Source organism: Fundulus heteroclitus, unplaced genomic scaffold, assembly GCF_011125445.2.
Source record: "Fundulus heteroclitus isolate FHET01 unplaced genomic scaffold, MU-UCD_Fhet_4.1 scaffold_53, whole genome shotgun sequence".
NCBI classification, from domain to species: Eukaryota; Metazoa; Chordata; class Actinopteri; order Cyprinodontiformes; family Fundulidae; genus Fundulus; species Fundulus heteroclitus.
The window spans coordinates 352,379-366,255 of record NW_023396956.1 but is presented as its reverse complement, the minus strand read 5'-3'; the positions used below and the strand labels follow the sequence as shown (position 1 = coordinate 366,255).

General features: G+C 42.7%; 1 protein-coding gene across 1 annotated transcript; it reads left to right on the top strand.

Annotated features, from left to right (window-relative positions):
- The first annotated feature begins 139 nt into the window (after positions 1–139).
- On the top strand, positions 140–12,803 carry LOC105921926 (sterile alpha motif domain-containing protein 9). Its single transcript, XM_012857799.3, has 5 exons — positions 140–552; positions 641–763; positions 4,559–4,616; positions 4,706–4,764; positions 7,678–12,803. The coding sequence occupies exons 4-5, from the start codon at positions 4,741–4,743 to the stop codon at positions 12,139–12,141; spliced, it is 4,488 nt and encodes a 1,495-aa protein (XP_012713253.2). The 5' UTR covers positions 140–552; positions 641–763; positions 4,559–4,616; positions 4,706–4,740; the 3' UTR covers positions 12,142–12,803.
- Positions 12,804–13,877: the final 1,074 nt, after the last annotated feature.

The following is a 13,877-nucleotide window of genomic DNA, read 5'->3' as shown; positions in this document are numbered from 1 at the left end:
TGTTGTTGCAACCAAATCCTGTGGGATTCTGTGAGAGTAGGGAGTAGCAAGATGGCGGCCAGTGACTTCAGTTTTTCAGCAAAATCAGCACTCCAGTGTATTATATAGCTCAGTGGATTTTGATTTAAGATGGCTTATGTGTATTTTTATTTGGGCCTGTATGAAAGGTCCTGGTGTATAGTTATGTGTCTCCAGCGCCAGCATGAATGAAAGTGCAGTTCTGAAAGTTAAAGTCGATCTTTTCTGTCTGAGATGAAGGGAAATTGATCCATCATGCAGTCTGGCTGCAATTCACCACTTCACCATCAGCGGCGCCAGACTGGAACCCAAGTCTGAGCCTGGAAAGTGACCGAGGCTACGCCAGCTTTCTAAACGGGGCTGTGATATTACACAAAATGTTGTTACCTGACCTGAGGAGAAGTTTAGAGCTTTCCTAATTTCATTTAAGTCATTTAAACCCATATTTCCAGACTGTTGTCCATCGATATTTTAAAGTTAAAGCAGTTTGAGGGAAGAAGCTGAGAAAAGGGAAATCTGAGTGACTTCCTGCAGGTTGTGATGCTGACACAGATTTCAGAACAATCAGTGGGTGGGACCAGTCTGGGGGAGCTGCTTAAGTTTCGTTTCTTCTCTGGAGCAGCAGTCCGGACCGGCTCTGTCTGCAGAGCTCCTTGTGAAGCAGACCTTCTGCCTGGCCTCCTCTGGCCCAGACACGTCCTGTAGGAGAACCCGCCGGGATCAGGATCCACCTGCAGCCAGGAAGGTAACCCTGACCCTCACATTTACAGGATGGACGGGTTTCTGCTTCCTTTGGGCCCAGAACCATCGGAAAGGGCTTATTAAGAGAAAATGCTCCACAAACGGAATAAAATGTGGAGCCGGTTCATATGCAGAGTATAATCTTTGTTTTGCTGCTGTGTTATCAGGCAGCTTCATTTAGAAAGTTCTGGTTCCGACGCATCTGCATCTACTGGTCCAGAGTTTGTGAATTAGAACCAGGAAACGGATGGTCCGCTTGCTCCCTCTGCTGGCAGGAATCGGTTCTGTCTGTAAATCAAAGTCTAAAATGCTCAGAGCTGTGGCAGAAGAACCGGAAGCTCCAGCTCTTTGGTACCACCGCGGTACCGTTTCGTTTCTTCCGTTTCATCCCTAGACGAAGCTTTTGGTGCCCTGGAAATAGAACCTTTCAGTTTATTTCAGTATTTAGCTTTTACTGGTGGAAAAAGGAGATAAATAGTTGCACCTCCTCCATTGGTTCTGGTTCTGGTTCTGGTTCTGAACCTGGTCGGGTGTCGGTCCGTGGTTCTCTTTTTGACTGCATCGCCCAGGAGGTAAAAACGCGCATGCGTATTAGCAGGTAATAATATCATTCTTTCCTAGAGAGCTCTCTATTTTCTGGACTCCTTTAAAACATTAAGTCCAACGTTTATATCAACATTATTAGATCTTTCCCTTCACCAGACCTCAGAAACTAAATGTGACATATTGTATTCAGGATATAAATTTTGAGTTAACTATTTATTTTATTTGAATTCAAATTTTTTTATTGGCTTCCCTCTTCCATTGGTTATTGTGTTAAACTTATTGAATGCTGACATTTTTAGCTCAGTTTGAAAATTAATTTTGTATTGGAATTTCTTCTGCTTGTAAGATTAGTAATACGAATAAAAAATAAACTAATATATCCTAGCTCCTAGTTCCTGCTCCTAGTTCCTAGCTCCTAACTCCTTGCTCACTCCTTGCTCGTGGAGGATGGAGTCAGATCCTACAGCCTTCTGGACATGAGCTACAAAGAGACACTCTCTGCTCTACAGAGGTTTTAGTTGGTTTCTGTGAGGAGCTGTGCTGATACATCATGTCATGCAAAGGATTGTGGGATGCCTTAAGGCTTCTAAACATGGGTAAGGGACGTTGGGAGGTTCCTAGGCTAAACTAGCTGCTGGAGGAAGCATCCAGGCTCCTTTCCTGCCTCCTTCCTCACGGACTGATTCAGACTCTGATCATGGAGACGCTGAAGGGTCCTGACCCCATCAGGGTGTTCAGATGGAGCCTGTTAATAACCAGTGAAAAAGTGACAGACGATGCTTCATGGCTCAGTTAGTGGGTGACAGTGGGGGTGCCGCACGGGTTTATTTGAACAGAACCAGAACTTTGGCCCAATAAGAGGAAACTGACGTCCGTGTCAACCGGGCCGACGTAATGAATCAGGTTTTCAAGCAGGAAACAGTTCTGGGTTCAGCTTCCTGCTCTGATTGTTGCATAAACATATTTAAGATTGCCAAAATAAAACCAGCAGTGTTACTTTTCAGTAACTGGTACAATTTGTAACAAGTGTGTAACTAAACAGAAGTGCAGCGTAACTCCAACTGACAAACTTTTGGGAAATAGTTTTGATCATAACTCGAAAAAGTGTCCACATAAGGTCATGTGATCAAACCTGGTGGTGTTCATGGCCACCAGCCATTTGTTAAATTGCAAACCGTGTTTTAAGTGCATGTCTACTCCGTTAAAAGTCTAATCTGTGAAAAATGCTAAATGAAAAATATCAGAGCACATTTCCCCACTTGGACTGAAATTATTAAATATTCAAGACAGTAAATGTCCCAGCAATGAAACAATGTTTCCACAGGCAGGCAAACACAAATAACTGCAAATCAGTTTTAAGTCCCGGCTATAAGATTGTTAAACCAAAATACTGGAACAAGGACATAAGTACAACTATAAAACTGCTTTCTTCTCCATGTCCTCCAGACATCAGCTGTCTCAAAGCTGAGTGGCAAAGACAAACAGCCAGTCAGCTGATTCTGGATGACGTTTGGATTTCCTCAGGAATGTTGAGGACTGACCAAGATTCCTGGTTAAGTGTCTGAAGAAACATCTTCAGGAAACTGAGCAAAAGTCCGATTGCCTCCAATTTAAGCCTGCTTGGGGAAATTGTTACCTCTAAATAATGTTTACCACTCCAGCCACAGAAACATCCAGCTCACATCCGCTCATCTGCCTCCACCCACTGGGGCTTAGAGAAGACAGAGCAGAGACACAGAAAGCTCAGAAGCTCACATTGACCCAGGAGTACTTTCTATGGTAGAGAAGACAGAGCAGAGACACAGAAAGCTCAGAAGCTCACATTGACCCAGGAGTACTTTCTATGATAGAGAAGACAGAGCAGAGACACAGAAAGCACAGAAGCTCACATTGACCCAGGAGTACTTTCTATGGTAGAGAAGACAGAGCAGAGACACAGAAAGCTCAGAAGCTCACATTGACCCAGGAGTACTTTCTATGGTAGAGAAGACAGAGCAGAGACACAGAAAGCTCAGAAGCTCACATTGATCCAGGAGTACTTTCTATGTTAGAGAAGACAGAGCAGAGACACAGAAAGCACAGAAGCTCACATTGACCCAGGAGTACTTTCTATGGTAGAGAAGACAGAGCAGAGACACAGAAAGCTCAGAAGCTCATATTGACCCAGGAGTACTTTCTATGTTAGAGAAGACAGAGCAGAGACATAGAAAGCACAGAAGCTCACATTGACCCAGGGGTACTTTCTATGGTAGAGAAGACAGAGCAGAGACATAGAAAGCACAGAAGCTCACATTGACCCAGGGGTACTTTCTATGGTAGAGAAGACAGAGCAGAGACACAGAAAGCACAGAAGCTCACATTGACCCAGGGGTACTTTCTATGTTAGAGAAGACAGAGCAGAGACACAGAAAGCTCAGAAGCTCATATTGACCCAGGGGTACTTTCTATGTTAGAGAAGACAGAGCAGAGACACAGAAAGCACAGAAGCTCACATTGACCCAGGGGTACTTTCTATGTTAGAGAAGACAGAGCAGAGACACAGAAAGCACAGAAGCTCACATTGACCCAGGAGTACTTTCTATGTTAGAGAAGACAGAGCAGAGACACAGAAAGCACAGAAGCTCACATTGACCCAGGAGTACTTTCTATGGTAGAGAAGACAGAGCAGAGACACAGAAAGCACAGAAGCTCACATTGACCTAGGAGTACTTTCTATGTTAGAGAAGACAGAGCAGAGACACAGAAAGCTCAGAAGCTCACATTGACCCAGGAGTACTTTCTATGGTAGAGAGGATAACTGCAGACTAGCTCCATCATCGGCTGTGTCCAGGAAAGAAACACCTTCACCTTAATATGCTTGAGATATTGGAGATATTAATAGCTTTATTAGCAGCTCTGCTGCTGGTACCTGGCATATCAAGGGTGTTCTGGTGCTGTCAGTGTTTTCTTCATAACGCCGGTGCTCAGATTCACTCCTTCAGTCAGGGCTCTATAATGAGGTAGATGGACTGAATATATTTAGCTATAGTCTTATCAAACGGGCACACATTCATAAAGAGAAACACAGTGTTTGGCTATTGGTTCCTGGTAATCATGTGGTCCCCTGACTTGGTAATTTCATTCCAAATCACTCTTTTATTAATAAAGGCTCTTAAGTACTGCTTTGTAGAGCGTTTACAGCTATTGTCAGCCAAAAAAAATTGTTTTCCCCCTAAAGTAACAGATTTTTGCTGTATGTTTTGGTCTTTTGCAGAATCATCATAGGAGACATAAAGTGAGTGACCATCACTAGTGATGAGCAAAAACTCAAGGTAAAAGTGAAACATGAGTTGATGTTGGTGTTAGTAGCCATTGTGCTTCTTTGGTAACTGCCCCCTTTGAATGATTTTCATCCCTCTAGTGAAATACGGATCTGAAGAAGGGACCAGAGCAACCATGGCACATGAAGGGCAATTTAAAGTAAGTAGCAGCACTAATTATCAGAGCAAGATACTGCAAATGATCTTTTTCTGTCTGTAATTCCCACAGTGGGATGTGAAGCTGTTGTCATATCATAAATCAAAGCACTATTGATTAGATTAGATTAATTTTATTGTCCCAAAGGAAATTTGATTCGGGTTACAGACTCTGGCTGCTACATAGTCCAAACTATGCGTCACACTGCATTCACACATAAAAACACTACCATAAAAATGTCATTATAAGACAATAAATAGATACATAAAGAAGCATGTTACATTACATTCACAATAACAAAAAATTGAAGAGAAAAAAGGTCTGATGTGCCTGAAATGAGGCAGAGAATAGCTGTGTCATCTAAATATTTGGACACATAGTTGTTTGGTGTCTTAGAATTGCAGTAATTGGTATATAAGGTGAACAGAAAAGGTGAACAGACACAGCCTGGGGAGCGCCAGCACTGATGTTCAGAAGATCAGATAAGGTCCTGTTCACCCTGAGAACGACTAATAAGGAATGAATCAAACCATCTGATAATACATGGATTGACATTCATTTTTTTCATTGTAGACAGAAGAACGTAAGGCTGGAGAGAATTAAAGGCCGAACTCATGCCTGTTTTCTGGAGTCGTTGTTTTTGAGTAGATTTAATTTCTTCTGGTATATTTTCAATGACTGACCCGAAAGGATCAACAGGCCTCTTCCCGAAATGCCACAGAGAAAGATGCTCGTCCGTTGAATATGACAAAGCCAGTCTGTTCCTTGGCCACGTCACCATCGCTTGACTTTTGATGGAAAACTCACTCAAAAAATGAGCAAAATAAGCAGTAGAGTTTCTGTAACATACACCACTATGTAGTCCTTTCTCTTAGTCATATTTTCCCAGTACATGGCACACAAAAGTCCACCATTAATCACAAAAATCACACACAAGCAGCAGAATGCTGATGAATGCTTGGACTCTTTCAACAAGAAACCAGAAGTACAACCTGGCTCATTTAGCGGCCATCTGCCTCAACAAGACAGACCAGCCGCATTAAAAGACACCCAGAAGCACTGATCAGGAGTTAATGGGTTAATGGCAGGAGAACTTCCTCTATAGAAACGGCTGAACCCATCAGCTCTGACTCACACAAACATGTTTGGCTGTGCGACTGAAAGAGCTGCTCCTGTCACTACCTACATGTACACAGTGTTTCTGCTCATGGTGGCAGAAAGACCACAGGAAGTCAGTGGCTATAGGAGCTCAGCCTGTGAGATAGTCCGGTTTCCGCTCCGCTCCACCTGGTCCCTCAGAACTTCTGGCTGGATGGTATTTTTTAACCTTTATTTTACCAGGAAGTCCCTTGAGATAAAAACTCTTTTTTGAGGGAGACCAAAAGGCACCAGAAATATTTCATATAAAAACATCCAGACAGAGATAAAACAGTTCAGCTCAAGAATAACACACTCTTCAGTCAGGGACCTATTTAGAATTGTTTTAAAGGCACTCAGTGATCCTGAAGCTTCAGAGAACGTTGGATATTATTCCACGCCTGAGGGGCAGCAATGGAAAAAGAAGTTTGTCCAGATCTGTGAAGAACGTCGGGACAGTGAGGAGAAGTCCATGAGAAGATCGTGAGATGACTTAGGTAGGGAGGCAGTTTGCCCAAAATGGCCGTATAAATGAGCGTTAGCCATGAGAGCAGAGTACAGCTCACTGTGATGGCTTCTGCATGATGAGTTGGGATTAAGCGTAGTGGACTGTGTCCAGGCAGTGGTAGGGCTGAAGAGGCTGCGTTCAAATGCAGAATATCTCCACAGTCCAGGACCTGGAGGAAGGTGGACTGAACAAGTCTTTTCCTCACCGTTTTAAGATTAGTCTTAAAAGTAGACGGGGTGTCTGCCTCACGGACCAAAACTGGGAGTTGGTTCCACAGGAGAGGAGCCTGATAGCTAAAGGATCTGCCTCCCATTCTACTTTTAGAGACTCTAGGAACCACCAGCAGACCTGCAGTCTGAGAGCGAAGTGCTCTGTTAGGAACATACGGGGTAATCAGAGCTCTGATATATGATGGAGTTTGATTATTAAGGGCTTTATACGTTAGAAGGAGAATTTTAAATTCTATTCTTGATTTAACAGGAAGCCAATGAAGGGAAGCTAAAATTGGAGAAATATGATCCCTCTGGTTGATTTTCATCAGAACTCTTGCTGCAGCATTTTGGATCAGCTGAAGGCTTTGAACTGCATTTTGTGGACTTCCTGATAGTAAAGAATTACAATAGTCCAGCCTTGAAGTAACAAATGCATGGACTAGTTTTTCAGCATCACTCCTGGACAGAATGTTTCTAATTTTGGCGATATTCCTGAGGTGAAAAAAGGAAACTCTGGAAACCCGTTTAATATGGGATTTAAATGACATGTCTTGGTCGAAAACAACACCAAGATTTTTAACTTTATTACCAGAGGCCAGGTTAATGCCATCCAGATTAAGGGATTGATTAAGAAGTTTATTTTTTGAGGACTCTGGTCCAAAGATTACAACTTCTGTCTTGTCAGAATTTAAATGCAGGAAATTTAAAGTCATCCAGCTTTTGATGTCATCAAGACATGACTGCAGTCGAAGTAACTGATTGGATTCATCAGGATTTATGGATAAATATAGCTGAGTGTCATCAGCATAACAGTGGAAATGAATCCCATGCTGTCTGATAATTTTATCTATGAATAATCAGATAAATAAATTGCATCTGAGAGGTGTATTAAGCTGCTTCCTGGTCTGGACCCTGGGTTGTCAGCATTTTGGAGAACTAAGAAATCCGTCCAGATTCCTAGAAAGAAGAGCTGAACCATCCAAAGTGGGATGGATGCCGTCTCTAACTGAACTAACTGAATTTGGAAATCAAAAATGTTTCTTTTTGTTCTTATTTCAGGAGGAGGATCTGCCTTCAGACATTAATGAGTGGAGCGAACATCACGTTAGAGAATGGGTTCGACGTCTGAAGAAAGTAGATGCTTCTGTTGCAGATGTACTATTTAAACAAGACATCAGTGGTCCCAGTCTTTTGCTTTTAGATATGCAAGACCTCATCAATATGGGTGTCACTTTTGGACCAGCTAAACTTGTCCTTCATGCCAGAGAGGAACTGAAGAACTTAAAGAGCAAGACGCCAACAAGCTCCTCTAACCAGCCTGGGAAACCCAGCAAGCCGTATCCCTTCTGTAGATACCACGATACATTCAGATACGTACATGGCAGCATCCTCGATGTCACAGAATCAGGTGCCTCGGACATGATTCAACCCTGCCATGAATATAAAGCTTTTATCAACACACCTGATGAAGCTAAGATGAACAAGTTTACCTCTGAGGTTGTTCGGTTTGCAGCTGCCTGCATGAACAGCCGCACCAATGGTACTATCCATTTTGGAGTAGGAGACAAGCCAGATTTTGTTCATGGTCAGGTTTTGGGGGTGGCTGTTGATGACAAAGAGGCATACGCTAACGGCCTCAAATCAGCCATCGATGGTTACTTTGAACATAAACACAAGCATGCAGCTCAAATGTGCATCAAACCTCCTCGATTTGTGGAGGTCCTGAACAGAAATGAAACATCTTCTGAAAAATGTGTCATTGAAGTGGACATTGAGCCTCAGTCTGCCATCTGTGAAGAAAACATTTACCACACCTACAACACGAGAAAAGGAAAGAAAAAGACCAAAGAAACTGAATCACAACCGTCAAAGTCTTTCTACATCCGAGATGGCGGCAGCAGCAGGGACCTTCTGGCATCAAACGCGTCTTCCAGCGTAGAGTTCAGCCGCTTCGTAGACCACATGACTCAGCTGTCACAGCTCCGCAAGAACGCAGAGGAGAAGCACGTCAAAACGATAAAAGGCACAACTCAAGGCTCAAGGTTAACTCGCATGATAACTGGTGGGACCTTGTCGTTGGATAAGTCCCACTTCGACTGTTATGTTATTGTGACAAATAAATCCCATCCAAGCCATTATGAAAATCTGGGCTTTCTCATTGAGCTCGACCCAACAGCTGTTTTAGACTTTGATCCTGAGTCAGCTCAACATGGACTACAGACTTACTTTGACAAGCAGAGCACAGTGAGCCCACATTTACCAGCAAAATATAAAATCACAGGAGGAGTTGAAGACATAGCTAACAAGTTGAAATTAACTCGAAACACCAGCTGGGTGTTCTGTAACGGAGGCATTGAGCATGAGGCCCCCTCAGACATTAACCAGTGGTTGATGGACAAGGGTGCCTCAGTTCGAGATGTGATTTCTTTCTTGTGCCGGAAAGATGTGCTTCCAAACAAGAGGTTCCTTGTCATTTTCTTGCTTTTGTCAACAGTGAGGGAGAGAATGGACCCCCTTGTCGAGACTTTCAGTACATTCTGGCAGGAGCTCAGAGGCACAGACCAAATCCTCTGCATATGCGACAATGAAAACGCATTTACTTCATGGAGGGATCTCATTGAGGCTCGATGTGGACTCGACATCTCTGGCAGATGTATATATGAGCTCAGCTTTGCTGAAGTCAATGGAACCATCCTTAGTCTTTGGTCCAAAAACCGCAGAGCCATCCGGTTCCTACCTTGTGGAGGAGAAACCAAGGTGCCTCTGGAGAAAAAACTGGAGCGCAGCCTCAATACCTTAGAGGTCCTGTGTGTGAACCAGTGTGAGGGAGGGAATGAAGACAGAGTTGCCATAGAGGAGAACTTCTACAAAGGTGGAAATGTCTCTTGGTGGAATTTCTATTTCTCTGAGCAGCCTGGATCAACACCGTTCATCAAACGAGACATGTTTGACTACATCATGAACACTGTTATACCAGAACTTTGCTCCCTAACAAAGGCCTGTGTGCTGTTCAATCTCCTCCATGTTCCAGGATGTGGTGGGACCACCTTGGCCATGCATGTGTTGTGGGCTCTACGGGAGAAATATCGCTGTGCTGTCCTCAGGAAAAAGGCAGACTTTGCTGATGTGGCTGATCAGGTGATCAAACTTTTAAAGTATTCCTATGATGAACAAGCTCCACGGATCCCTGTCCTGCTGATGATAGATGACTTTGATGAGATGGAGAAGGTTTATGACTTACAGCAGGTCATTGAAAAGGAATGCCTCCGGTCAGGGAAGGTCATCCTCCTGAACTGTATGAGAACAGAGTCCTCTGAGGTGTCAGGACAAACAGCCGACACTGTAGTCATTGGAAACAGTCTCTCTGAGAAAGAACTGAAGATGTTTGAGGACAAACTGAAAGAAATAGAAAAAACACACAAGAACTTTGAAACTTTTTATGGTTTCATGATTATGAAGAAGAACTTCAAGGCTGAATATACTGAAGGAGTGGTCCGGAACACCCTGAAAAGCTTCAACATAAACCAGAAAAATGCACAACTCTTGGCCGTTTTGGTTCTATTAAATGTTTACTGCAAAGGTTCATCTCTCTCTGTGTCCTTGTGTGAGGAATTTCTTGATCTTCAACCAAAACCTGTCTGTGGAAGCATCAAAGTTGAAGATGGATTTGGGAAGTTTTCCAACTTTATTGTCAGCTGTTCAGCTGAGGATATGGTAGTCTACAAAGCAGTTAAAATAATCCACTCAACCATTGCAAAGCAGTGTTTGCAGGAACTCACAGCCCACAATGTGACCAAAGCTGACATTACTGACCTTCTGCTGACCACAAACCAGCTTTATGAGTGCACACAAGGCAAAGGTAATCTCCTGGAAGATGTTCGTTACATTTTGGTCAAACGAAATTATTCATCAGAGGAAGAATGTCAGTTCTCTCCTCTCATTCAAGAAATTGCAAAGGAAACGTCTGGAGAGGAAGAGATGGTGTTAATAAATGCATCAAAAAGATTTGAGAAAGATGCAATCATCTTTCAGTTGCTGGCCAGGTACTACTACCTAAAAAAGAAGGATTTCTCTGAGGCTAGGATTTGGGCAGACAAGGCAAAAGAGCTTTCCACAGACAGTTCTTACATTGCAGACACATCAGCACAAGTCATTAAGCATCAGCTAAAAAATGCGATCACAAACTGTAGGGATGTGAGCCCACAGAACTTGGCTATTTTTCTGAAAATGTCCCAGTCAGCAATTGAAGCTTTCAAGCAAGCACAAAACCTTGCAAAGAAGGAGTCCCTTCAGCGATTGGAAGTCAAAGCAGACAACTGTCCTTTCAATACTTCAGGATGTCTTGGAGAAATCCAGGTTGGACTACTGGTGATTGAATTATTAAAAAAAACTCCCATATTTTCTTCAGATGGTGTCCGCCACGACATCCTGAGCCAGGTTCTCTCTGGAGACATTAAACTTGAGAGCATAGAGAGAAATGACCCCCAACGCAATAAAAACAGAACCTACTATGTCACTCTGAAACAGTTTGAGGATGTGCTTGAAAACCTCAAGTACAGGATGAAGTTGAACATTGACTACCTTGACAAGCTGTACGTGAATCTGGGCTCCAGATTTGGGGTGAAAGACACCCGTGAGCAAGTAGCTCAGAATGAGCTTTTCAGATGTTTCAGGGAGTACTCAAAAATATTTTGCGAGACAGAATCTGCACATCTTTTAAAGAACAAGTTGATGAATTTACAGATGAAACTCCACCTGGCAAGACAGTTCCTCGAGAGAGAAAAAGCTGACAGCTATTCTGGGATTTTGAACTATCTTTCCAAAGAAAGCTCAGCTGCAAGGGCAGAGAAAGTTGTTGCTCAGTACGATTTTGTTTGCCAACCTCAGCACAATCCAACTCCAAAGGAGAAAATCAACCTAATCTACGCCAGTGTTGTGTTGAGTCGCATCAAACTGGAATCAAAATGGGTTTTGCCATTCCAAGAGCTGATAAAGCGACTCTGCCAAGTTCTCAATGAACCAACTCCATCAAGTGAGAGTTTGCAACTGTTCTTCATTGCTGTTGTGTTGCTGTGGCCAACAGCACCAGGTCCAGTGCACAGAGATCTGGGAAGGTTCATCTCGCAGATGAAGACGGCTTATCACAGTGCACTGAAGGAAGTGTACAATGGGAGGAACCCAGTGGTACACTTTGTTCTGGGTAATAGGCCCGGCTATCAACAACTTGTGCCTATTAGAGCAATCCAAAGCTGCGTCCCGGATGCAGAGGAACAGTTTGCTTCTTTGTGGAGAAATGGCAAAATCTGGAAAGAGAAGAAGGTCAAAGAACTTCTTCGTAGGGTCACAGGTGCAGTTCATCGTGATGGGATTCTGGTAGACACTTGCATCCCAGATCTGAGACTGGAAGTGATTCCAATGTACCGACCTCAGATTAGTGGATACGCTGATGGGTCAAAACTCTCCTTCTTTCTTGGTTTCTCAATGAAAGGACCATTAGCTCTTGACATTGAACCTCAACGTTAAAGAGACCCTGTTTCCACTCACTGATAAACTTACAGAAGAAGCTTATTGTATTAGAAAGTACTACCAAAGTATGTTTGTTTCTGACGGCCATGGGTTTGGTGATTCTATGGTACTTTCCTGTAAAATATCCATGCCCTACATAAAAGGGATATAAGGGGCTGTCTGATAGCAGCACAATAAATAACAGTGAAGGTAAAGACTGTGAAGACGATGTCTATTAGGATGACCCCTGATGTTCCTGACTACCTCCGCTCTCTCTGAGCTTTAATATCTCAGTCTCTAACAGTCATGTTTGCCATTAACAGCATTTAGAGTCTGTTCAAGTCCATACATGCAACAGGAATGATGACAATTTAAATGTAATATCCTGCCAAGAATACTTCCAGGCACGTCCTGGTGACTGTCTGGTGTTGCGATGATGATCTGATGAATTGTGCCGGTCCAGTTGTGTGTTGGCAGCGTTTATTATAACGGTTTTATCTTTGGTAGGGTTTGTTAAAATAAAATATCCTTTTACTTCCAAATAATTTGTTTTAGATCTTTTATAACAACTCATTACTACTGTACAAACATTGTGTTTCTTTTACATTACTTGAAAAACAATAAATGTGGAGTTTTGCTAAATGTAATTTGAAACAATTAAGTCTTTCTGTATGTTTGTTAATGTATTGCAATCTACGGGGTTTCCTTAGATAGGAAACTTTTTGACCAATCTGTATAATCTGATAGAATTTGACTTTGGAAAGAGCGTTGAGATGACATGTTTCATGAATTGAATGAAATTCAATTCTAGTCAAGGATTTATTTAGCTTATTCCTTTGTTCTTCCGATATGTCTGTAATGCTTTTCTGTACAGCACTTTGAATATTGTTACTGAAAAGTGCTTTATAAATAAACTTACCTGTCTATTGTCTTCCCTCTCTCACTCCTCTGTCGTTCTATCTCTCTGTGACATTTAGTGCCTGCTGAGAGCGTCTGCTGCCAGGGGACTGTCCAACTGGCTAAATATCACACTAGCATGAAACAAGCAGGTTCATAACACCTGGATTATATTAACCAACAGCTACTGCTCTCCAAATGGTCCTTTGCAATCTGAATACAGCAGACACTGATATTGGGATAACAATATATTTGTTATATATTGTTGAAGATCCCAGCCCTCTGTCTGTGGTCTTTCCAGTCCATTACCCTGGAGAAGGGGTCTTCTTTTATTGATGACTTCTTCAGTAAGAAGTGACTCTTGAAACAAAAACTTTGCTTTAACATTTAAGAGAAATACTACAGCTCTGGACTCTCATTGATTATGATGCAGGAAAAAGGTAAAAGGAACAAGAGCCCTTGATAAGGGTCACATCGGCTTAAATCTAGATCAGCCAGGACACGCTCCTGCAGGAGCGGTACACCCCTCACATAAGATAAAATAAGATAAGATAGACTTTATCTATCTATTTGGCTCGCGGACTTCCTGTTTGCGGTAAGGCGTATTCTGTCACTTCCTGTTGTTGCTGTGTGAACGACGGAGCTTTGCTCCAGGCTCTCTCGCTTTTTATCTTTAAACCTCTTTGCTGTAACATCTGTTTCCAAACATAAGCACTTTTAAAACATTGTCTGTGGCTGCTCATCACGTTTGGGAACTCCTCGTGTTTCACACGGTTTGTTCTTTGGCGTGATAATAGGGCGTTAGCCTAGCTTTAGCCTAGCTTTAGCCTAGCGTTAGCCTAGCGCTAGCCAAGCCT

Excerpts from the sequence above, each read along its gene's own strand:
- LOC105921926 (XM_012857799.3), top strand. The coding sequence starts at position 4,741 with ATGGCACATGAAGGGCAATTTAAA. Across the intron at positions 4,765-7,677 it reads CACATGAAGGGCAATTTAAA|GAGGAGGATCTGCCTTCAGA; the intron begins GTAAGTAGCAGC and ends TTCTTATTTCAG.